At 44.6% G+C, this 26,627-nt stretch overlaps 1 protein-coding gene across 2 annotated transcripts in view; it reads right to left on the reverse strand.

Annotated features, from left to right (window-relative positions):
• CENPJ (centromere protein J) overlaps positions 1-26,340 on the reverse strand; it is a 54,603-nt gene extending 28,263 nt beyond the window's left edge. Inside the window, exons 1-6 of one of the 2 annotated variants that reach the window (XM_047756048.1) lie at positions 25,790-26,340; positions 8,898-9,407; positions 8,288-8,411; positions 4,698-4,997; positions 1,930-2,038; positions 110-212 (exon numbers count right to left, since the gene is read on the reverse strand). In XM_047756048.1, coding sequence (XP_047612004.1) covers positions 110-212; positions 1,930-2,038; positions 4,698-4,997; positions 8,288-8,411; positions 8,898-9,341 — 1,080 coding nt within the window. In that variant the 5' untranslated portion in view covers positions 9,342-9,407; positions 25,790-26,340. Of the gene's footprint in view, positions 1-109; positions 213-1,929; positions 2,039-4,697; positions 4,998-8,287; positions 8,412-8,897; positions 9,408-25,753 lie in introns of both variants that reach the window. The other variant, XM_047756047.1, reaches the window with a different exon arrangement.
• Between the last annotated feature and the right edge of the window lie 287 nt (positions 26,341-26,627).

The following is a 26,627-nucleotide window of genomic DNA, read 5'->3' on the forward strand; positions in this document are numbered from 1 at the left end:
TTGAATTAACTCTGGTATATCCAAGTAATCTCAAAGTTATTTTTAAAGCAAATTATAAACAAATCTCTCAAGTCTTAGATAATATAATCAAAATAGTGGAAATGCTAACCCTTAGCTGTTTTTGTTTCCGTTCTTGTTCTTCCAAACGAATTTGTTCTTCTAAGTAGTCTTCAAAGGTCTGTTTCCTTTCTCTAATAGCAGCTTTAATAGGCCTGATCGTAAAAATAATGTTATTTAACTTGCACATCATGATGTGGTGAATATACTTTAACTTAGTGCGTCTGACACAGACATCCCAAAAAACGACCCTTTTCAAAGTCACACATCCCCTCTGAAAATCTATTAAGAGCTACAATCCCACTCCATCTCCCCAAATACAGAAATGTACATCATTTCCACCTACTGACCTCAGATTAATTTGTGAAGTAACCTATTCGTTATGTAATTTAAAATATATTTCAAAAACAGTTCATTAAACATCCATTCATTCAGGTATTTATAATAATATAAACAAAGCAACAGTCATGTCATTTGCAGAGTTCCTGTGTGGCTCAGCAGATGAAGGATCCAGCATTGTCACTGCAGTGGCATGCGTTCAATCCCTGGCCCGGGAATGTCTGCATGTCGAGAATGCAGCCAAAAAAAAAAAGTCATTTGCCATTCCATAACATATATTAAAATATCTAAGTATTTAAGAACATATTAAACAACCTCACTACTGATATTTTATCTTTGACATAAAATTTTTAAATTCTGTAATCACACTTGCTCGATTATTACTTATAAGTAGTACCCTGTGTGAGAATCCAATATACATGTGTTTTACTCATCTCCAAAATAGGATTTACCTATTTGAGCGATTAGTTTTGTCCAGGTATTTCCCTTAGGTGAAAACACTTCTCAAGTTTCCCAATACAGTGTCAAAGCTTCTTCACCCGATGGATCTCTACCTTCTCTTTCTGTTGCTGACAACATGGAATAGGGTGGATCCTCAATCTTACTGTTTTTTTTTTTTTTTTCTGGTCTTTTTGCCTTTTCTTGAGCTGCTCTCGTGGCAATATGGAGGTGCTCAGGCTAGGGGTCGAATTGGAGATGTACCAACCAACTACACCAGAGCCACAGCAACGCAGGATCCGAGCCGCTTCTGCGACCTACACCACAGCTCACGGCAATGCCGGATCGTTAACCCACTGAGCAAGGGCAGGGATCGAACCCACAACCTCATGGTTCCTCGTCGGATTCGTTAACCACTGCGCCACGACGGGAACTCCAACCTTATATTTAAAAGCATATTCAGGAGTTCCATCACTGCTCAGTGGTTAACAAACTGGACTAGCATCCATAAGGACGCGGGTTCGATCCCTGGCCTCCCTCAGTGAATTAAGGATCCAGTGTTGCAGTGAGTTGTGGTGTAGGTCACAGACACGGCTCATATATCCTAGGTTGCTGTGGCTGTGGTGTAGGCCAGCAGCTACAGCTCCAAACTTGACCCCTAGCCTAGGAACCTCCATATGCCACTGGCGCGGCCCTGAAAAAATAATAATAGGAGTTCCCATCGTGGCACAGAGGAAACGAATACGACTAGGAATCATGAGGTTGCAGGTTTGATTCCTGGCCTCACTCAGTGGGGTAAGGATCCAGCGCTGCCTGTGGTGTAGGTTGCAGATACAGCTCAGATCTGGCGTTCCTGTGGCTCTGGCGGAGGCCAGCAGCTATAGATCCAATTAGATCCCTAGCCTGGGAACCTCCATATGCTGAGGGTGCGGCTCTAAAAAGACAAAAAGAATAATAATGATAAATAAATAAATGATAAATAAATAAAAATAAAAGCACATTCACGCAAAAACAAGAAAACTATGCATCTCTCAAACAAAGAAAGCACCAATAATAATGACTATGACAGTAAGTTCTTTCCAACATGGATGATACCTTTCTTCCATATTAACCACTTCTGAGGAATCACCGTTTTTTATGTTCTTCCTGGTCCCTTCCTGAATCTGTTCTGTCACTTTCTCCAGACATGGCAAAACATCTTCTCCTAGGACAAAAATTAGGAACAACTGAGTTCAAAAAGAGCGGATTAAAATATTAAAACTTAAGGATTTTACAAGTCACTAAACTAAAAAAGAAAAGTTAAATGAAAGGTACGCCAAAGCTTCTAGAATTCTTGAGGAACCTCTTTAATACGATACAGAAATACTACAAAGCCCTAATGAAAACACAAAATTTTCAAAAGGTTAGTATTAGGGGAAGAAAAGCGTAGGCTTTTCTAAGTTAAAAAAGACTAAAGAGAGTTCCCTGGTGGCTTAGCAGACAAGGATCCGGCACTGTCACTGCTGTGGCTCGGATTTGACCCCTGGCCCAGGAACTTCTGCACGTTGCAAGTGCAAGCAAAAAAAAAAAAAAAAAAAGTTGGCGTTCCTGTCATGGTGCAGAAGAAACAAATCTGACTAGTATCCATGAGGATGAGGGTTTGATCCCTGGCCTCGCTCAGTGGGTTAAGGAACCAGTGTTGCCATGAGCTGTGCTAGGTCACGGATGCAGCTTGGATCTGGTGTTGTTATGGCTGTGGTGTAGGCCATCAGCTACAGCTCTGATTCGACCCCTAACCTGGGAACCTCCATATGCCAAGGATGTGGCCCTAAAATGACCCAAAAAAAAAAAAAAGACTTAAAGAGTTATAACTGAATATAATACATAAAGTTAATTGGTTCTTGTTGTTTTTATTTATTTATTTGCTTTATTAGGGCCACACTCAAGGCACATGCAAGTTCCCAGGCTAGGGGCTGAACTGGAGCTACAGCAGCCGGCCTACGCCACAGCCATGCTGGATCCTTAACCCACTAGGCAAGGTCAGGGATCAAACCCACAACTTCAGGGATACTAGTCAGGTTTGTTACCACTGAGCCACGAAAGGGAACTCCGATTGTCTCCTGTTTAAAAAAAAAAAATCTTTAATAAGGCACTTTGGGGATCATAAGGATAATTCCAAATGCATTTGTAAAAAAAAATTTAATTAAATGCAACTGTACAGTTAATATTCCTACATACAATAATAAATAGCATTGCGGTCATATACAAAATGTACCAATTTTTACTTGATTTTGAAATGATATAAAATAATGCGTCTGCATATTATTTGCAATGAAGTAACTCAGCAAATCATATACAGATGTAAACAGAGATATAAATTTAGGTATAGACAGAAATACAAAGTAAATAGAGCAAAACGTCAATTGTTGCCTCTGGGTGGTGGGTGTAGTAGTCATCACCGCAGTCGTCTTTCGCCTCTTCTGGATGCTGGAAATTTTCCCAAATTAAAGGTTAGGGAAGCGTACTGCTTAAAAAAATCAGGAAAAGACATTTGACCGTTCCACACCAAGAAATTACTGTAAATTAAAAACAAGGCATTATCCACAAAGGTGCGGATTCTAAGTATAGATACCTTGTGTCAAATCATTTGTGTTTTCTATAACTTACACATAAAACACCAGTAAAATTGAAAATTAGGAGTTCCCACTATGGCGCAGCAGGTCAATCCCCAGCCCAGTACAGTGGGTTAAGGGTCTGGCATTGTCCTCGGATTCAATCCCTGGCCCAGGAACTGCCATGTGCCACAGATGTGGCTGAAGAACAAAGAAAAAAAATGAAACTTAACATTTAAAATACCAGAAACAACTCAGTCTTACCACAAAGAACATTAAATACCAATATATTTTTTGATGACTAGCACAATGATGATATTAAAATTATGATTTCATGGGCGGCTCGGCATGTTAAGTCTCTGGTTTGCCACTGTGTGGCTGGGGCTGCTGCCATGCGCAGGTTCTGCCACTGGCATGGGAACTTCCACATGCCGCAGGCATGGCCAAAAAAAATAACTGTGGTTTGTTTCTAAACTTCAGAACATACCATAAGTATTTTCCAAGCTAAGTGGGAAAATAACACAATTTATTATACAATATCCTATGATTACAAAATGCAGAGGGAAAAAAATGGCCAGGGAGTAAGCAAAGAAACAGGACTTTAAAAAAAAAAAGAAAAAGAAAACATCCTAGAAATGTCACCAGAGCTGCATGAGTTGAGACCGTCAGACACTGAGTGCCCGCTGTCTGGAGGGCACGTGCTGGGAACACAGAGGCACAGCCAAGAACATCTGGGTTGGGGGGACTTCGTTGGTTTACGAGTAATAACGCCCATCACCAACCTTCTGCTCACATTTCACAGCGTCCATCACGTGCCCCACCACCAGCACACACTTTGCTTTTTTTATCCTTATTTTACTCGGAGCCTGGCTGATTCACAGCGCCGTGTCACTTTCCGCTGCACAGCGCAGTGACGCAGCCTTAGCTGTGCAGACATTCTTTTTCTCACACAACCTTCCATCATGCCCCATCCCAAGAGACTGGACCGAGGTCCGAAATCAATCTCAAAGAGAAACAGCTCCGCCTCCCTTGTGAAGACTCCCTGCCACCAGGCAAGGTTTGAGGTCAGCATGCGTCAGCGTGCAATTTGCCCCTCAAAGTCCCAAGCCCTCAGTCTGGGTCTGTGTCCAGCACCGGCTCAGGGCTCAGCAGCAGAAGGACCTCGCCAAAGAAGCCTGGCACACGGAGAACATGCAGAAAGGACCTCTCCTGTCCCAGAGCGACCAGGTGACACTGTCAGCTGACTACACAAGAGACAAATGAGCCACTCACCCACAGGGTGGTCACGGTTTTCCTCCTCCAAATCACTCTTCTTCCCGGCTGCTTCTTGACACTGTGCTTCACAGAACAAATCTGGAGAAGCACCACTGTTGGAAGCTGAAACAAAATCCTGATGGCTAGCTCTACACAAGGTGTTTTGTTCTCCAGATAAAATGGTGGAAAGGTGCTTCTTTTCTTCCACTGGATTCTGGTAGATATATGATGGTAAGAAGGGCATGGCTTTCTCTTCAGGGGCTGAATTTCCTGGAGATCTGTACTTCTCGCTCTGGTCATGGGGCAGTGGAGTTAAACCTCGAAATTAAGAAAATTAACAAAACTGATGACTTTCTACAATAGTTCCTGTCCCACCTCAGTGACCCTTACTACAAAGTTTTCTCCAAAGTGATAAAAGAATGTTTTTCCTCATTATTAGGAAATTACGTTTAAGAAAATCATGAGATTTTAAAAGTCCATTATGACCTTTGTATAATTGTGATTAAGAGCTTAATTATGTCACAATTCACTCGCAGACGATGTGCAACTGCAGAGCCCCGGCACGGCCTCACCCTGGAAGGCACCACCCAGGCTCCAGCATGAGTACTGCTCAGAGGGTCGACTCTGCAGCCCGAGGACAAACACCGGGACGTGGAGAGCTCCAGTGCAGACAGCTGCTAAGCCCCTCGTGATCCTAACTGCTCTGCGTCACTACGTGAGGAGTAACTTCCTTCTAGGTTGCCATTAACATGGGGGTAACACCAAGCGCCGCAATTGTGGGCGGCTTTTCTTTTTCTATTCTGTACTTTTCAGTAGTTCCTGAATTTCCTATATTAATTTTTGCCTGTTTTATTTCTTAAGTCTCTGCCTTTTTTTTTTTTTTTTTTTTTTTTTTGCTTTTTAGGGCCACACCTGTGGCATATGGAGGTTCCCAAGCTAGGGGTCAAATCAGAGCTACAGCGGCCGGCCTACACCATAGCCACGCAGGATATGAGCCACATCTGCGACCTACACCACAGCTCATGGCAACAGCTGATCCTTAACCCACCGAGCGAGGCCAGGGATAGAACCTGCCACCTCACGCTTCCTAGTTGGATTTGTTTCCACTGCGCCACAACAGGAACTCAAGTCTCTGCTTTTGAAATAACCCAATGAACAGAAAGAAAATTCCCCTTCTAAATATCTGTAAGATTTAATTCTTGGAGGATAGATGGCAGTATTAACCACCCTACCTGCCATACCAGCCCCCTGAAATCCTGCTACTATTCCTCCGTTCTTCCAGACTGTTTCTGTTAAACCTAGAATTGAAGACATGGGAGTTCCCATCATGGCGCAGAAGAAATGAATCCGACTAGGAATCATGAGGTTGCAGGTTCGATCCCTGGGCTCGCTCAGCGGGTTAAGGATCCACTGTTGCCATGAGCTGTGGTGTAGGTCGCAGAGGTGGCTCACATCTGGAGTTGCTGTGGCTCTGGCACAGGCCAGCAGCTGTAGCTCCAATTAGACCCCTAGCTTGGGAACCTCCATATGCCGCGGGTGTGGCCCTAAAAAGACACAAAGACCAAAAAAAAAAAAAAAAATCTGAAGACACAATGGGAAGTGTTTCATTGAAGAGGCATGCTGCCTATGTCTTAAACTCATCTGCCTCACCCTCAGCCCACAAGTACAACTGGAAATCAGGGAGTTCCCATCGTGGCTCAGCAGTTAGTGAGCCCAGCTAGCATCCATGAGGATTCGGGTTCAATTCCTGGCCTCGCTCACTGGGTTAAGGATCTGGCATTGCCATGAGCTGTGGTGTAGGTCGCAGAGGTGGCTTGCATCTGGTGTTGCTGTGGCTGTGGTGTAGGCCGGCAGCTGTAGCTCTGATTGGACCCCTAGCCTGGGAACCTCCATATGCCATGGGTGTGGCCCTAAAAAGACAAAATGACCAAAAAAAAAACAAAATAAAACTGGAAAATCAGATAGCTCCTCACTGAATATCAGATTCAGCTTAACTTCTTTTGTAACAATACTCTCCCCACCTAAATATTTTTTACTGACAGTCATCCCACTTCAGCCTGAAAACATCCTGGACAAAAGAACAACACCCAGAGCGGCAGTCCTCCAAGGGTGCTCTATGAACCCGCTGGCGGACGGTCTCCAAGGGCCTTTCAGGGCAGCTTCCAGCAATGAGGTCCTGCTCTGTAGCACAGTGAATTACGTCCAGTCACTGGTGATGGAACCGGATGGAGGGTAATGGGAGAAAAAGAAGGCATATATAATGTACATACGGGTCCCTCTGCTGTACAGCAGAGACTGACACATCGCTATAAATCATGTACAATAAAAAACATTTTCTTAACCTTCAAAACCATTGCTCCAGGAGTTCCCGTCGTGGTGCAGTGGTTAACGAATCCAACTAGGAACCATGAGGTTGCGGGTTCGGTCCCTGCCCTTGCTCAGTGGGTTAACGATCCGGCGTTGCTGTGAGCTGTGGTGTAGGTTGCAGACGGGGCTCGGATCCCACGTTGCTGTGGCTCTGGCGTAGGCCGGTGGCTTTGGCTCCAATTGGACCCCTAGCCTGGGAATCTCCACATGCCGCGGGAGCGGCCCAAGAAATAGCAAAAAGACAAAAAAAAAAAAAAACCATTGCTCCAGATCACATGTCGCCCTACTCCCCGATAAGCGCACCATGCTTTCTATTAACTGACCTCAAATACAGCAGAACTGTCCTCTGCTGCCACAGAAAATATTTCTGGAACAGTTGTAGCTGAGCAGAACGGCTTTTACACACACACACACGGGCTTTTATGATCAGAAGCAGTTTTTCATTCATCGGGCAGGGGTTGTAAACCCGAGGCCAAGTTCGGCTCTGGGTCATCTATTCTTCTGGGTCTTCTTAAAAGTTTATTTTATAAATAAACGTTAGTGCCTTTGTTTTTATTTACTTAGTTATTTTGCTTTTTAGTGCCACATCTTCAGCATATGGACATTCCCAGGTTAGGGGCCCAATCGGAGCTACGGCTGCCAGCCTACACCACAGCCACAGCAACGTGGAATCCGAGCCACATCTGCGACCTACACCGCAGCTCATGGCAACACCAGATCCGTAACCCACTAAGCAAGGCCAGGGACTGAACCCACATCCTCCTGGATACTAGTCGGGTTCGCTTCTGATGTGCCACAAGGGAAACTGCCTATGAGCAGCTTTACGCAGAGCACACATGCGCCAGAATGGCACAAACCCCTCGTCCCAGTGACCGCAGTACACCAGCCATCACAGCTGTCCGGTTCCTCAAGAGATGGGAGTTTGCAACATACGACAGAGAAACGGTACATATAACCTGTCAAACAGGCTAAGAAATGTACGGAAGTTCCCGTGTGGCACAAAGGGCTAAGGATCTGGCATCACCACAGATGTGGCACAGGTCGCAAGTGCAGTGCGGGTTCAACCCCTGGCATGGGAACTTCCATGTGCCGTGGACGCAATGAAAGAGAGAGAGAAAGTGGGAAGGAAGGAGGGAAGGGAAAAACAAAGGAAGGAAGGAAAGAAGAAAGAAAGGGAAAGAGAGAAATGTACGCACTGTCCACCGTTACTCTACCCAAAGCCTCACACGAGCCCCAGCCACCTGGGAGTGCGCGTTGCCCAGACATCATGGTCAGCAGCCTCTCTTGTTCCTCCATGAGTCTCTGTAGTTGCTCTAACTGCTGCCTCTTCAGCTGTTCCTGCTTCTTCTGCTGCACTTCCTTCAGCTTTGGCAAACACAAATTGACCTCATTAAATGAACTTTGGATTTCAAGGACCTCGGCTCCTTACATTTACCTTAGTCCCTCCCAGCTCCCTTCTGGGGTCCAAAGAGGGGTCTCCAACTCGGTCTGCCACCCAAACTCTCAACTAACAAACAGAAAGTCATACGGATCCTCTGATTCCTAAAATACGTGTCAGGACACTTACAATCAACTTTTCTTCCCTAATACTTCATCGACTATTTCTAATTTAGTTTTTACAAAATGAGGTAGAAACTTAAAGACACTGTTCTCTTAAGTGGTATGTTTATGTCTTACACATCAAACGTGTTTCAATGTTTCAGACCAAACAAAAAGCAAAACCTGGTATTACGAGGACTTCAAGCAAAGGGGAAGAAACACAGAGACCTGCAACAGGTGACTTTCCATCAACAGAAATCTGTAATAACTATGCAATGACACAAACACACAGTAAGTCAAATCCTGTTGTACCTGTTCCAGCTTTTTAAAAAGTGGGTCTTTATAAGCCACTTCTTTGAATTCACGGGCAAGGCCTGAGACATGGTCACTTCTGCGGTCTTCCCAGGGTCCAGGCGCATCCTGACACGCCACCACTTGAGGCCCCTCTGGAGTTAAAGGAGTGACTCTATGTGCTTCAGGTTTATCCGACTGGAACCTGGACAGGCTGTCAGGCTCCAGCTTCTGTTCCTCCTGAAGTGCATCTTCTTCGCTCGTGCAGCTGAAGCTATCTGAAAAATGTGTGGCTTTAATAGGAAAGCCAGGAGAAATGTTCACATTTGTTTGCTTCTCTTCGTCTGCTTTCAGAAGAGGAAATCCACGATTTACTATGACCCCAGCCCGAGAAGGACTGGTCATCCACTGGGTTAAGAAGCTCTGCCCCCGCCTGAACTCTGAAGAGGTTGGCATCAGGAACATTTTCGTCCAATGACACGACTGCCTTTAAAGAATGGAAAATCTAGAAGAGCTGTTCATTTCCAACACCTGTGGAAAGAGGACAGCCAACAAGAAGTATTAGTTAGATGTACTCTACCCAAACATCAGCCCAGCACAAAAATCCACTATTTCTTGTACAAAAGACTTTAACTAGCAAAACCACTGGTCAATAAGTTAGTTTTTAACTGTCTTTAAAATATCCTAATTGAGGAGCTCAAAACCCTAAGCTCCCTTCCGACTTAACCAGTTGTTGATATGCTTACACAAGTGCTCAGATGTAAAACCGTGGGAGCTAAAGCACCTTCCAAATTACCTGATGACCAGAGTTCCCGTCGTGGCTCAGCGGTTAACGAATCCCACTAGGAAGCATGAGGTTGCGGGTTCAATCCCTGGCCTTGCACAGTGAGTTAAGGATCCGGTGTTGCCATGAGCTGCGGTGTAGGTTGCAGACGCGGCTTGGATCCTGAGTTGCTGTGGCTGTGGTGCAGGCCAGCGGCTACAGCTCCGACTTGACCCCTAGCCTGGGAACCTCCATATGCCGCCAGAGTGGCCCAAGAAATGGCAAAAAGACAAAAATAAGTAAATAAAATAAACAATAAAATAAATAAATTATCTGATGACCAAAGGAAAAATAAGCCACTATCAAGAGCAAATACGACCAACTTTAACTTACACATTCATGCTTCTGACCCTGGTCCAGCACTGCTTCTCTGCCCAACTGGGAAACCCGTGTCCTCCTGGGTCCAGAACGAAAGCCACCGCCTCCCGTTTTAACCTGGCACTGCCTCCTGCTCCCTAACTCCCTCTTCTCCCTCCAAGCCCCGCCCGCCGGGCAGTGCCCGTCTGCATTCCTAGAGGTCTCTGACAGCAACATCCCCGCTGTGGCACTGGCCTCATTATTGGAGGCTTTTGCTTTTGTGTTCATAACCCACCAGGCTGTGAGCCCCTGGAAGATATCTGTGTACTCGCCACTGCCTACCCTACCCTACCCTAGGCAGACAGGAGAAACTCAATAAATGTTTGCCAAGATTAAGTTAAAATGAAGCAAGATCTAAGGTTATATTACTGAAAATAATTCACTATTATCAAGTATTGTTTGTGTTTATTCAATGTTCAACAATAAAATTGTCACCGGGGAGTTCTGTCGTGGCTCAGCGGTAATGAACCCAACTAGTATCGATGAGGACGTGGGTACGATGCCTGGCCTCTCCCAGTGGGTTAAGGATCTGGTGATGCCATGAGCTGTGGTGTAGGTCGAAGATGTGGCTGGGACCCCAGTTTGCTGTGGTGTAGGCCAACAGCTGCAGCTCCGATTGGACTCCTAGCCTGGGAACTTCCATAGGCCATAGTGTGGTCCTAAAAAGACAACAATGTATGAATCAGACTCTAAAATCACCACATTCCTGTCTGACTCTGACCCTGCGCAACAGATAAAGGTAAAAGAGGCATCAGGGAAGACATGCTCTCCCTCCTTCGAATGTCTCATTTGACTCGGCCAGTGCTTGCTGTGTTCTCACTCTGTGCCCAATACTGCTTTAGGTACTGGATAGACAACGGTTAATAAATCACAATCTACTGAGGAAGATACACACCAAATCCTACAATTAAAGAGCAGTAAGTGCGAAACAGAAAAGTAAAAGCCCTGCGGTGGACAGGAGACTGCAAGCTCAGGGTGGACAGAAAGGCCTCACACAGAGGGGAAAATGAAGGCCCTGGTGGAGACGGAGCCAGCAAGATGCAGCAAGAGGGCCGAGTGCAAACCAGCCGCCCAGGCTGTAACTTTCATCTGCAGGATGCCCCCACCACTGGCCCATGCCTCCAGAAGACCTCAGAGTCACGTCACCACTATCCACCGTGAGGTCTCCAGGATTAATCTCCTTAAGTGGTGAAGCCTGTTTACACCAGCCACCCTTTACCTCCAATGCGCTAGTCCCCCGGCACATGCTTACTCTGTCTCCATCTCGCAAGCATCCCAACGCCAAACACTCACTGCACATCACCAGCCAAATCTATTCGCAACCTCTCCCCTCGCCTCCCTGAGAACATCTCTTCCTGTGGAGCCCACCCTCGGAACATGGGGCCTGGAAGTAGAACACGTGTTCTCCTTACTGCTCCTTTTGGACCTGGACTATTCTCCCTTCCTCTACCATCAAAAGCCCCCAGTCTTGCACCTTGTGTGACCAGACTCCTTTATTGTCTATCAAAACCTACAGAGGTTACTGGGATCGTCTTTGGTCCCTAAAATTTACTGGCTGAGCAACTGCAAAAATAGAGTTGCCACTAATTGAAGTGGAGGAAACAGGATAAAACAGGTTTAGGGGAATGAGGGACTGAGAGCTGATTTTAGGACATTTGAAGATGCCTATCGACATCTCGCTGAGGTATCATTTAGCTGCTGGACACGCAGAATGGAATGCATGGGCGAGGACAAGGCTGTGAGGCACAAATGTGGGGACCTTTGGCACACAGGTGGCGGTTAGAACCTTACCACTGGATGAGATCACAAAGGGGTCAAGGTCAGACAAAAGAAAAGAGGTAAAAACCGTACTAGTGTCTTTGAGGCCAAGTGAAGAGTGTTTCAAGGAAGAAAGGATTATACTAAATGCTGTTAATAACAGATAAAGGATGAGGAGAACAGAGAACTGAACTTGGAATCCAGCAAAGATCAAGATAACTTCAGTAAAAGCAGCTTGACCGGGAGGCGGGGTGAGTATTTGCAGAAGCTAAAACGGAGGAGATACATGAAAGAATAAGAAACTGGAGATAGGAGTTCCTGTCGTGGCAGAGCAGAAACAAATCCAACTAGGAACCATGAGATCTCGGGTTTGGTCCCTGGCCACACTCAGTGGGTTAAGGATCCGGCGTTGCCGTGAGCTGTGGTGTAGTTTGCAGATGTGGCTCCGATCTGGCATTGCTGTGGCTGTGGTGTAGGCTGGCAGCTGTAGCTCCAATTAGACCCCTAGCCTGGGAACCTCCATATGCCTTGGGTGCGGCCCTACAAGGAAAAAAAAAAAAAGAAAGAAATTGGAGACAGTGAGTATAGCTAACTCTTTCTAGGAGATTTGTTATAAAGGGAAGGAAATTAACAGAACAGCTGCTACATGGGAAGCAGGGTAAAAAGATTTTTTGGGCTTTTTTAAGGGCCACCCTGTGGCATATATTGAGGTTCCCAGGCTAGGGGTGGAATCAGAGCTGCAGCCGCCAGCCTACACCACAGCCACAGTCCCAGCCAGGCCAGACCCAAGCAGCGTTTGTGACCTATACCACAGCTCAGGGTAATGCTGGATCCTTAACCCACTGAGTGAGGCCAGGGATGGAACCCACATCCTCATGGTTCCTAGTCAGATTCATTTATGCTGAGCCACGACAGGAATTCTAAAAAGATTTTTAAGACAGGAGAAACAAAAACACGTAGGCTGCTGAAGATGGAGAGAAGGGAGAACTGGCACGTCTTCCGGGGGTGGGGGGGGAGGCTCCGGCACTACAGTGGAATGACATTTCTATCTTTCAGACACAATTCTAGGTTTTAACTTTATCAATACACTACGGCAGCACATACAGAGCCCAAGGGAAATGGAAAATGACAGTCTGGAGGCAAACATGTATTTAACTTCACATTTAGTATCTAAAAAACATAAACATACAAAAGATAGAAAGAGAAAAAATACATAGATGCCCAAACTTTAAAATATGCTGCCTCCCCTTCCCTCTCCACTCCTCGTCAGGAGAAGGGAAGGTAATGGGACTGGCCGGTTGGGCCCTGACCTCCACAACCCCTCCTTCTCGCCTCGCTCTTTCGGCCTTGCCCCCCTTGGCCCTGACGCACGCACGTCGCGGCCCGAGAAAACCCAAGTTTGAGCAGCCTTCCTGTGACTGCAAAGGAACAGGCACATGTTAAGGACGGCTGGGAGGAGGGAGGACCTGACTCTGGGGGACCAGGACGTTGAGGGCCTTCCCAATCAGCCCTGGACTAAAAAGACGCATGTAACACACGGGATTAGGATGGCGGAATAGGACTGGAGCTCAGCTTCTCTTCTAAAAACAACAAAATTCACCACTAAAGACTGAGCACTCTCCACCCAAATGGACCGGAAACCTTAAAAAAGATCCCCTACTCCAGAAGAAAAAGAGAAGGACACATCAAGAGGTAGGAGGGGCGATTTCGAGATATAAACAACCCCATACCTCCCGGATGGGAAACCCCACAGACTGGAAACTGACTGGTTCACAGAGACTCACCTACAGGAGTGAGAGTTCTGAGCCCCACATCAAACTCTCACATGTGGGGATCTGGCACTGGGAGAAAGAGCCCCCGGAGCATCTGGCATTGAAGGCCAGTGGGGCTTATGCGCAGGAGCTCCACAGGACTAGGGGAAACGGAGACCCCATTCTTAAAAGGCACACACAGACTTTCACGTGCACTGGGTCCCAGGGCAGAGCAGAGGCTCCACGGGAATCTGGGTCAAACCTGACTGCAGTTCTTGGAGGACATCCTGGGAAAACTGGGGTGAACGTGGCTTGTTGTGAGGGAAGGACACTGAAAGCAAAACTCTCGGGAATGTTCAGTAGCATTGCCTTTCTCTGGAGGTGGCCATTTGGGGAAAATCTGGCCCCACCGTCAGTCAGCTGCTGAGAAGCTCCAGCTCAAACAACAATCCAGGTGGGATCATAGCCCTGCCCCTCAGTAAACAGGCTGCCTAAAGACCCCCCAGGCACACAGCAGCCTCTAACCCCATCCAGAGACTAAGCCCCACCCACCAGAGGGAGTAGAATCAGCTCCACCTACCAGCGGGCAGGCATCAGCCCCTCCCATCAGGAAGCCTACAACAAGCCCCCCATACCCACTTCAGCCACAAGGGGGGCAGACACCAGAAGTAAAAGAGGCTACAACTCTTTTATCTGTAAAAAGGTCACCACACCAAAAACCTGTAAAAATGAAAAGACAGAGAACTGTAACTCAGATGAGGGAGAAAGGAAAAACCCCAGAAAAACAGCTAAACCATGAGGAGATTCTCAGCCTCCAGGAAAAAGACTTTAGACTGTTGATGCTGAAGATGATGCAAGACACTGGAAATAAACTGGAGGCAAAGACGGATAACTTACAGGAAACACTGAGCAAAGAGATACAAGACACAAAACTTAAGCAAGAAGAGATGCAAAATACAATAACTGAAATAAATACTAGAAGCAGCTAACAGCAGAATACAGGAGGCAAAAGAATGAATAAGCGAGGTGGAGGACAGATTAGTGGAAATTACGGATATGGAACAGAAAAGAGAAAAAAGATTGAAAACAAATGAAGAGAGTCTCAGAGAACTCTGGGACAACGTGAAACGCACCAACATCCATACTATAGTGGTGCCAGAAGGAGAAGAGAGAAGGAGACAGAAAAAATATTCCAAGAGATAATAGCCAAAAACTCCCCTCACATGGGGAAGGAATCACTCACTCAAATCCAGGAAGCACAAGTACCATATAAAATAAACCCAGGGAGGAACACCCCAAGACACATATTAATCAAACTGACCAAAAGTAAAGACGAAGAGAGAATATTGAAAGCAGCTAGGGAAAAGACACAAATAACATACAAGGGAACCCTGATAAGGTTATTGGCAGATTTTTCAACAGAAACTCTGCAGGCCTGAAGGGAGTGGCATGATATACTTAACGTGATGAAAGGAAAAAACCTCCAACCAAGATTATTCTCCCCAGCAAGGCTCTCATTCAGATTTGAAGGAGACATCAAAACCTTCACAGATAAGCAAAAGCTGAGAGAATTCAGCAACACTAAACCAGCCTTACAACAAATACTAAAGGAACTTCTCTAGGTAGAAAAGAACAAGAGAAGAAGGAAAGAAAAAAGAGCAGCAAAAACAAATCTAAAGCAATTAATAAAATGGCAATAAGAACATACATATCAATAATTACCTTAAATGTTAATGGACTAAACGCCCCAACCAAAAGACACAGACTGGCTGAATGGATACAAAAACAAAACCCATATATATGCTCTCTCCAGGAGACCCACTTCACTTCTAGGGACACATACAAGTTGAAAGGGAGAGGATGGAAGAAAATATTTCATGCAAACGGGGAGCAAAAGAAAGCTGGAATAGCAATACTCATATCAGACAAAATAGACTTTAAAATGAAGAATATTTTCAGGGACAAAGAAGGACATTACATAATGATCAAAGGATCAATCCAAGAAGAAGATGTAACAATTTTAAATATCTACGCACCCAACACAGGTTCACCACAATATATAAGGCAACTGCTAACAACCTGAAAAGGACAAATCGACAATAACACAATCATAGTCGGGGACTTTAACATCTCACTTACAGCAATGGACAGATCAACCAGACAGAAAATCAATAACGAAACACAGGCCCTGAATGAAGCATGAAGCCAGATGGACTTAAGAGATATTTATAGGACATTCCATCCAAAAGCAACAGAATACACATTCTTCTCAAGTGCACATGGAACATCCTCTAAGACTGATCATATCCTGGGCTACAAATCCAACCTCGGTAACGTTAAGAAAATTGAAATCATATCAAGCATCTTTCCCAACCACAATGCTATACGACTGGAAATCAACAACAAGACAAAAACTGCAAAAAACACAAACACATGGAGACTCAACAACATGCTGCTGAACAACCAATGGATCAGTGGATCACTGAAGAAATCAAAGAGGAAATTAAAAAATACCTGGCAGCAAATGACAACGAAGATATGACACTCCAAAACCTATGGGATGCAGCAAAAGCCGTTCTAAGAGGAAAGTTTATAGCAATACAAGCCCACCTCAGGAAACAAGAAAAAGCTCAAATAATCAAGCTAACTTTACATCTAAAGCAGCTCGAGAGAGAACAGGCAAGACCTAATGTTAGTAGAAGGAAAGAAATCATAAAGATCAGAGCAGAAATCAATGAAATAGAAACAAAGAAAACCGGAGAAAAGAGCAATGAAACGGAAAGCTGGTTCTTTGAAAAGATCAACAAAATTGATAAACCCCTAGCCAGACTTATCAAGCAAAAAAGAGAGAGGACTCACATCAATAAAATTAGAAATGAAAAAGGGGAAGTAACAACGGACATCACAGAAATACAAAGGATCATAAGAGACTACTATTTGCAACTATATGCCAAAAAAATGGAAAACCTAGAAGAAATGGACAAATTCTTAGAAAAGTGCAATATTCCTACACTAAACCAAGATGAAATAGCAAAGATGAACGGACCCATCACAAGAACTGAAATTGAAACTGATTAAAAAACTTCCAACAAACAAAAGTCCAGGACCAGATGGCTTCACAGGCGAATTCTATCAAACATTTAGAGAAGAGCTAACACCTATCCTTCTGAAACTATTCCAAAAAACTGCAAAGGAAGGGATACTCCCAAACTCATTCTATGAGGCCACCATCACTCTGGTACCAAAATCAGACAAAGATTCCACAAAAAAAGAAAACTACAGGCCAATTTCACTGATGAACATTGATGCAAAAATCCTCAACAAAGTACTAGCAAACCGCATCCAACAATACATTAAAAGGATTATACATCATGATCAAGTGGGATTTATCCCAGGGATGCAAAGGTTCTTCAATATCCGCAAATCCATCAGGGTGATACACCACATTAACAAACTGAAGAATAAAAACCATACGATCCTCTCAAGAGACGCGGAAAAAGCCTTTGACAAAAGCCAACACCCATTTTTGATAAAAACCCTTCAGAAAGTGGGCATAACGGAAACCTACCTCAACATGATAAAGGCCATATATGACAAACCCACAGCGAACATCATTCTCAATAGTGAAAAGCTGAAGGAATTCCCACTGAGATCAGGAACAAGACAAGGATGTCCGCTCTCGCCACTACTCTTCAACATAGTTCTGGAAGTCCTAGCCACAGCAATCAGAGAAGTAAAAGAAATAAAAGGAACCCAAATTGGAAAGGAAGACGTAAAACTATCCCTATTTGCAGACGACATGATACTATACCTAGAGAATCCTAAAGGCTCTACCAGAATACTGTTAGAGCTCATCCACGAATTTGGCAAAGTCGCACGATACAAAATCAATACACAGAAATCGACGGCATTTCTATACACTAACAATGAAAGAGCAGAAAAGGCAATTAGGGAAGCAATCCCGTTTACCATCTCATCCAAAAGAATAAAATACCTAGGAGTAAACCTACCTAAAGAGACAAAAGACCTGCACTCTGAAAACTACAAGCCACTGATGAAAGAAATCAAAGATGACACAAATAGATGGAAAGATATACCATGCTCGTGGATTGGAAGAGTTAATATTATCAAAATGACGATACTACCTAAGGCAATCTACAGATTCAATGCAATCCCTATCCAATGACCAAGGACATTTTTCACAGAACTCGAACAAAATATTTTAAAGTTTGTTTGGAAGCACAAAAGACCCAGAATCGCCAAAGACATCCCAAAAAAGAAAAATGGAGCTGGAGGAATCAGGCTCCCGGACTTCAGACTATACTACAAAGCAACAGTCGTCAAAACTGCATGGTACTGGCACACAGACAGAAATATGCATCAGTGGAACAGGATAGAAAGCCCAGAATTAAACCCATGCACTTACAGCCAACTCATCTATGACAAAGGAGGCAAGAATACACAATGGAGAAAGGACAGCTTGTTCAATAAGTGGTGCTGGGAAAACTGGACAGCCACATGGAAAAGAATGAAATTAGAACACTCCCTAACACCATACACAAAAATCAACTCCACATGGATGAAAGACCTAGATATAAGACCAGACACTATCAAACTCCTAGAGGAAAACATAGGCCAAACACTCTCTGACATAAACGACAGCAACATCTTCTCAGATCCACCTATCAGAGTATTGACAACAAAAACAAAAATAAACAAATGGGGCCTAATCAAACTTCAAAGTTTCTGCACGGCAAAGGAAACCCTAAACAACACAAAAAGACAACCCACAGAATGGGAGAAAATCTTTGCAAGTGAATCCACTGACAAGGGATTGATCTCCAAAATTTATAAACACCTTCTGCAGCTCCATAGCAAAGAAACAAACAAGCCTGTCCAAAAACGGGCAGAAGCTCTAAACAGACAGTTCTCCAAAGAAGACATACAGATGGCCAAGAAACACATGAAAAGATGTTCAGCATCACTCATTATTAGAGAGATGCAAATCAAAACCACGATGAGGTACCACCTTACACCAGCCAGAATGGCCATCATCCAAAAGTCTACAAACAGTAAGGGCTGGAGAGGGTGTGGAGAAAAAGGAACCCTAGTACACTGTTGGTGGGATTGTAAATTGGTGCAACCACTGTGGAAAGCAGTATGGAGATTCCTCAGAAAACTAAACATAGAACTTCCACTTGATCCAGCATCTACCCAGAGAAAACCATGACTCGCAAAGACACATGTACTCCAACATTCACTGCAGCACTATTTACAATAGCCAAGACATGGAAACAACCTAAATGTCCATTGACAGAGGAGTGGATCAAGAAGATGTGGTACAGGAGTTCCCATCGTGGCGCAGTGGTTAACAAATCCGACTAGGACCATGAGGTTGTGGGTTCCATCCCTGGCCTTGCTCAGTGGGTTAAGGATCCGGCATTGCCGTGAGCTGTGGTGTAGGTTGCAGACGTGGCTCAGATCCCGCGTTGCTGTGGCTCTGGCGTAGGCTGGTGGCTACAGCTCCGATTAGACCCCTAGCCTGGGAATCTCCATATGCTGCAGGAGTGGCCCTAGAAAAGGCAAAAAAAAAAAAAGATGCACATAGACACAATGGAATATTACTCAGCCATTAAAAAGAACAAAATACCAGCATTTTTTGCAACATGGATGGACCTAGAAACTATCATGCTAAGTGAAGTCAGCCATACAATGAGACACCAACATCCAATGCTTTCCCTGACAGGTGGAATCTGAAAAAAGGACAGACTGAACTTCTTTGCAGAACAGATGCTGACTCACAGACACTGAAAAACTTATGATCTCCAGAGGAGATAGTTTCAGGGGTGGGGGGATGTGCCTGGGCTGTGGGATGGAAATCCTGTTAAATCAGATTGTTATGATCATTATACAACTTACAGATGTGATAAATTCATTTGAGTGATAAAAAATTTTTAAAAATAAATTTTAAAAATAAAATAAATAAATAAAATAGGCTCAGCCTCACTTAAGTGAATAGAAATTAACACAATAAGGACATAGGATTTTTCACATATTGGGTGGGAAAGACTAAAAATTGTAACAGCTGGTGGGAAAAGAGGAACTCTTTCCCATAAAGTGTCACTTCTGAATGTAAACGGGCATAAACTTCTGAAGGACAATTTTACAATGTCTATCCAAAATGCGAATGTGCAGCATCTGACTCCGCAGTTTCACATCTAGGCAGGTTCTGCTCTACTGGCAGGAGTCCACCTCTGTAGTCAACTGAAATTAACTTAAATGTTGATTAACAGGGGAGCAGGTAATTGTGGTATCCACATTATACAACGATTACACAGAACAAGTAAGCTCACAGGTACTGATATGAAAAGACTGACTCTATCCAGGGCAATGGCCAAGTGCAGAGCAGTGCAGAAGCGAGAAAGACAAAGGAGAACCTCTGCTCACCAACGTAGGAGCCACTCATCACTTAAGGCTACTGAGCATTTGAAATATGGCTAATGTAACTGAAGAACTGATGGCACTTTTTTAGGTCAAAAATCTGATTTAATGAAATTTTAAAACAAGAGACTGATGTTTTCCTGGTTGCTTTGTTCCTCTAGGTGACACACATTACCTGCAACAGTGTCATGGATACAGCTGTTAAAATTGTTTAGTACCTACGTGCAAGTGCTATGAATCATCAGCTTTTAGAATTGTTCAAAAGAAATACAAGACAGTGAACTAACTGAATGCCACTCTTTTTGTTTGGCCATCACACCCTGGATGACTTGTGCAAGTTTAACAAAGGCTTCCCATGTTGTGAGCTCTAAATAAAGATTTTATAAGAACAAGAGGAATGCTTTCAAACCATTCAATAAGCAAAGACAAAAATGGCCCTGTGATTTCTTTCCTTGCAGATATCACACTTTGGGAATCACAGCTATCGAGGCCTTTAAAAAAAAGTGCAGCTACAGTCAACAACATGGATGAGAAATGTTAAGTCAAAGTCTGATACCAATACTATATGTTTCCATTTAATGTGAAGTTCAAGGATAGGCAAAATAGAAGTTTCCACTGTGGTTAAAGGATCTGGCATTGCTGCAGCTGCAGCACAGGGGGCAACTGCAGCCAGATCTGATCCCTGGCCTGGGAACTCCAAATGCCACAGGCATGGCAAAAAAAAAAAAAGAAGAAAAAGAAAGAAAGGAAAAAAATATATATATCAATTAAACAAAAAGCTGGTTCTTTGAAAATGTAAACAAAACTGATAAACTCTTAGACACATCAAGAAAAAAAAAAAGGGAAAGGGCCCACATCAATCAAATCAGAAATGAAAAATAAAATAAAATCAAGAGTTCCCGTTGTGTTGCAGTGGGAACGAATCCAACCAGATTGCAGGTTCAATCCCTGGCCTCACTCAGTGGGTTAAGGATCTGATGTTGCCATGAGCTGTGGTGTAGGCCAGCAGCTATAGTCCCGATTAGACCATTAGCCTGTGGAACCTCCATATGCTACGGGTATGGTCCTAAAAAGCAAAAAAATAAACTAAAATAAAATTTAAAAAATAAAATAAGAAATGAAAAAGAAGTTATGACCGATGCCACAGAAATACAAAGGATCAAAAGAGATTATTATGAGCAACTACAAATTAATAAAATGGGTGACCTGGAAGAAATGTGCAAATCATTAGAAAGGTACAATAATCTCCTAAGACTGAAATAACATTTTTCAGTCTTTCTATTCCAATACTGAAATAGAAAATATAAGGAGACCAATTACTGGTAGTGAAATTGACTCAGTAATTTAAAAACTCCCAAAAAGCAAAAGTCCAAGAGCAGATGGCCTCACAGGTTACTTCCACCAAACAGAGGAGAGTTAACACCTATCCTTATTAAAGTATTCCAGGAGTTCCCGTCATGGCGCAGTGGAAACGAAACTGACTAGGAACCATGAGGTTGCAGGTTTGAGCCCTGTAAACAGAGATGCAAAAATCCTCAACAAAATCCTAGCAACTGACTCCAACAATAAAGTACAAGGATCGTACACCATGACCAAGTGGGATATATCCTAGAGGTACAAGGAATTTTTCTATATATGCAAATCAATCAACATGATAAACTACAATAAACAGTTGGAATAAAAACCATGTGGTCATCTCAATAGATGCAGAAGAAAAAAAAAGCTTTTGACAACATGCAACATCTATTTATGATAAAAACCCTTCGGAAAATGGGCATAGAAGGAACACACCGCAACATAATAAAAGCCATACATAAGAAACCAGAGCGAATATCATTCCCTATGGTGAAAAGCTGAAAGCATTTCCTCTAAGATCAGAACAAGACAAGGATGCCCACTCTCACCCCTTTTACTCAACATAGTTTTGGAAGTCCTAGCCACAGCAATCAGAGAAGAAAAATAAATAAAAGAAATCCAAATTGGAAAAGAAGTAAAACTGTCACTGTTGGCAGATGACCTGATGCTATACATAGAAAATCCTAACGATGCCACAAGAAAACCAATAGACCTCATTAATGAATTCAGTAAAGTTGCTGGATACAAAACTGTATTCAGGAGTTCCTGTCGTGGTGCAGTGGTTAATAAATCCGACTAGGAACCATGAGGTTGCGGGTTCAGTCCCTGGCCTTGCTCAGTGGGTTAAGGATCCGGCGTTGCTGTGAGCTGTGGTGTAGGTCGCAGACACGGCTCAGATCCCAAGTTGCTGTGGCTCTGGCGTACGTAGGCCGGCAGCTACAGCTCCAATTGGACCCCTAGCCTGGGAACCTCCATATGTTGTGAGAGTGGCCCAAGAAATGGCAAAAAGACAAAAACAAAAACAAACAAACAAAAAAACTGTATTCAGAAATCTTTTGCATTTCTATACAGTAACAACAAAATATCAGAAAAAGAAATTAAGGAAACAATCTCATTTACCATCATGCCAAAAATAATAAAATATCAAGGAGTAAACCTACCTAAGAAGGCAAAAGACCTCTACATCAAAAACTGTAAGACGGGAGTTCCCATCGTGGCACAGTGGTTAACGAATCCGACTAGGAACCATGAGGTTGTGGGTTCCATCCCTGGCCTCGCTCAGTGGGTTAAGGATCCAGCATTGCCGTGAGCTGTGGTGTAGGTTGCAGAAGCGGTTCACATCCCGCGTTGCTGTGTCTCTGGTGTAGGCTGGTGGCTACAGCTCCGATTCAACCCCTAGCCTGGGAACCTCCATACACTGTGAGAGCAGCCCAAGAAATGGCAAAAAGACCAAAAAAAAAAAAAAACTGTAAGATGCTTATGAAAGAAACTGAAGATGACACAGATGGAAATATATCACATACTCTTGGATTGGAAGAATCAATACAATTAAAATGACCATACAATCTACAGATTCAGTGCAATCCCTATCAAAATTACCAATGGCATTTTTCACAGAAATAGAACAAAAAAATTTTTAATTTGTATGGAAACACAAAAGACTCCAAATAACTAAAACAATCTTGAGGATGAAGAAGGGAGCTGGAGGAATCATGCTCCCAGACTTCAGACTATACCACAAAGCTGCATTCATCAAAACAGTATGGTATTGGTACCAAAAAAGACATATAGATCAATGGACCAGCATAGAAAAACCAGAAATAAACCCTTGCACTTATGGTCAATCTATGCACAACAAAGGAAACAAGAATATCCGTGGAGAAAAGACAGTGTTTTTAATAAGTGGTGCTGGGAAAACTGGACAGCTGCACAAAAAAGAATGAAATTAGAACATTCTCTAAGACCATACACAAAAATAAACTCAAAATGGATTAAAGAATTAAGTGTAAAACCAGATACTATAAAACTCCTAGAGGAAAACAAAGGCAGAACACTCTGACATAAATTACAGCAGTATTTTTTTCCAATCTGTCTCCTACAGTAAGGGAAATAAAAACAAGAATAAACAAAATGCACCTAGTTAAACTGAAAAGCTTTTGCACAGCAAAGGAAAGCACAAACAGAATGAAAAGACAACACACAGAGTGGGAGAAGACATCTGCAAACCCTGCTACCACAAGGGGTCATTTCCAAAATATACAAAGAGCTCCTAAGAACCCAATCCAAAAATGGGCCTAGGAGTTCCTGTTGTGGCGCAGTGGGTAACGAATCCAACTAGGAACCATGAGGTTGTAGGCTCGGTCCGGGGCCTTGCTCAGTGGGTTAAGGACCCAGTGCTGCCGTGAGCTGCGGCGTAGGTTGCAGACGCAGCTTGGATCCTGCATTGCTGTGGCTCTGGCGTAGGCCAGTGGCTGCGGCTCCGATTAGACCCCTAGCCTGGGAACCTCCATATGCCTCAGGAGTGGCCCTAGAAAAGGCAAAAAGAAAAAAAAAATGGGCCTAAACAGCTGTTTCTCCAAGAAGACATACAGATGGCCAACAGGTGCATGAAAAGATGCTCAATATCACTAATTATCAGAGAAATGCAAATCAAAACTACAGTGCGGTATCATTTCACCCTAGTCAGAATGGTCATCATTAAAAAGTCAACAAACAGAAGTTCCCACTGTGGCGCAACAGGATGGTGGAGTCTCTGCAGCGCCAGGATGTAGGTTAGATCACAGGCCAGGCATGATGGGTTATAGGATCCAGTGTGTCACCAAGGCTGCCGCAAAGGCTGAAATGAACTCCATGTGCCTCAGGGCAGCCAGAAGAAAAAAAGAAACAAAGGAAGTTCCAGCGGTAAGGAGCCTGACTAGTATCCATGAAGATGCAGGTTCGATCCCTGACCTTGCTCCGTAGGTTAAGGATCCAGCGTTGCCATGAGCTGTGGTGTAGGCTGTAGACGAGGCTCAGATCCCTAGTTGCTGGGATTGTGGTGTAGGCTGGCAGCTGTAGCTCCGATTCAACCCCTAGCCTGGGAATTTCCATAGGCCACAGGTGTGGCCCTAAAAAAAAAGCCTACAAACAATAAGAGGGTGTTGAGGAAAAGGAAATCTCCTCCAATGTTGGTGGGAATGTAAATCGGTGCAGCAGCCACTATGGAGAACAATGTGAAGGCTCCTCAAAAAACTAAAAACAGAGTTACCTTATGATCCAACAATCCTCCCTGGGCATACTCTCTGAAGAAAACCATAATTAAAAAAGATGCATGCACCCCAATGTTCACAGAAGCACTATTTACCACAGTCAAGACACAGAGGCAACCTAAATGTCCAGAGATAGATGAATCAATGAGAAGATGTGGTATATATGTATACTATGGAATACCACGCAGCGATTAAAAACAAAAGAAAGCCATTTGCAGCAACATGGATGGACTTAGAGATTATCACAGTAAGTGAAATCAGACAGAGAAAGACAAACATATGATATCACTTATGTGGAATCCAAAAAAAAAGATGCAGATAAACTTATTTACAAAACAGAAACAGACTCACAGATATAGTAAAGAAATCCATGGTTACCAAAGGGGATAGCAGAGGGTAAATCAGGAGTTTAGGATTAGCAGATACACTTTTCTAAATATAAAATAGGTAAACAACAAAGACACACGTATAGCGCAGAGAACTATCTTGTAACTTATGAAAGAATCTGAAAAAGAATATATATGTATAACTGAATCACTCTGCTGTACACGTGAAATACAACACTGTCAATCAACTATACTTTCAAAAACCAAAAACTAGCAAAGTTCCCTACTAGACCAACAAGCGCAAGCACTGCTGTGATGCAGCACTGAGAAGTCTACATGCTTCCCCCACCTAAACATAAACTTGCGGAGTTCCCATCATGGCTCAGCAGTAACGAACCCGACTAGCATCCCTGAGGATGCAGAGCCCATCCCTGGCCTGCTCAGTGGGTTAAGGGCCCTGCACTGCCTCCAGCTGTGGTGCAGGTCACAGAAGTAGCTTGGATTTGGTGTTGCTGTGGCTGTGATGTAGGCCTGGCAGCTGCAGCTCTTAATCGACCCCTAGCCTGGGAACCTCCAAAGGACGCGGGTGTAGCCACTTTAAAAAAAAAAAAAAAAAAAAAAAGGCCTGCAAAGGACTCACATCTTCCGAATATCAAAATCTGTTTGAAACAAACTGACAACCTTGAAATCTCCAAAGTCGGCCGAGTAAACATTCTTCAAAGCGGGGGGGGGGGGGGGGGGGGGGAGAGAATAAATTCTCTGCATCTTAAGGCAGAAAACTTGCGTTCATACAATTAATTCAAAGCCACCCTCAGACCTTGGACGTTAACTGGTTGGTCAGCGAAGTGATTACCAGCTGCTCACAGGACACGTCCTCGACAGCCTCCAGCCCACAGCAGCTTTCGAACCCAGAGCCGGAAGGACGGCACCTGCCCGCAGGGAGACCGGCCCCTACCGGGAGGAAGGCGACGCTCTGAGGCGCTCCTCGCGCAGCTGAGCCCAGCCGAGACCACAGGCGGCCGCAGCCCGCGAGAGGCCGGCGAGGAAGGGCGCTCGCAGGCCGGACGCCGGCGGCAGGGAGCGGCCCCGGGGCCGCTACCCGCCGCCTGCCGAGCCCCCGCGCACCGCCGGGCCTCTGGGACGCAGGGTGGCGAACAAACCAGCTCCTCGCGGCCTTCCCCTCCAGAAGTACCACTCTACGGCCGGAGTTGCTCAGCCCACTCACGCCGTGGCCCAAGCCGCCGCCGCGGGGACTGCATTTACGAATGAGCCGCCACAGCCGCCGCCGCCGGCCAGGCTCCGCCCCTGCCCGCGGGCTCCTGGGACTTGTAGTTCCCCCTTTGGTCCCTTTGCGCTTGCGCGAGCTGCCCCTCCGAACCCACGCAAACTACCGCTCCCGGCGACGCCCGGGGGATGCACGTTACTAGACGCTCAAGGCCCCGTGCCTTCTGCCCAGGCGCGGGCGAGGGGTGGATACAGCCTGCGGCGAGGCTGGAGGGAAACTGCTTCCGCCGGAGAACTTCCGGAACAGACGGCCCCTCCCTCTTTCTTTTCCTCCCCCCCCCCCCCCCCCCCCCCCCCCGCCGCCCGCCACCCTGCCTTTGAAATCTTAGACGGACGCCCTCGAGCCGGGAGCCTGCGCGTTCCTGGAAACGCTGGGAGACCGACGCTTTGAGAGGTGCTGGGGGAGG

Source organism: Phacochoerus africanus, chromosome 13, assembly GCF_016906955.1.
Source record: "Phacochoerus africanus isolate WHEZ1 chromosome 13, ROS_Pafr_v1, whole genome shotgun sequence".
NCBI classification, from domain to species: Eukaryota; Metazoa; Chordata; class Mammalia; order Artiodactyla; family Suidae; genus Phacochoerus; species Phacochoerus africanus.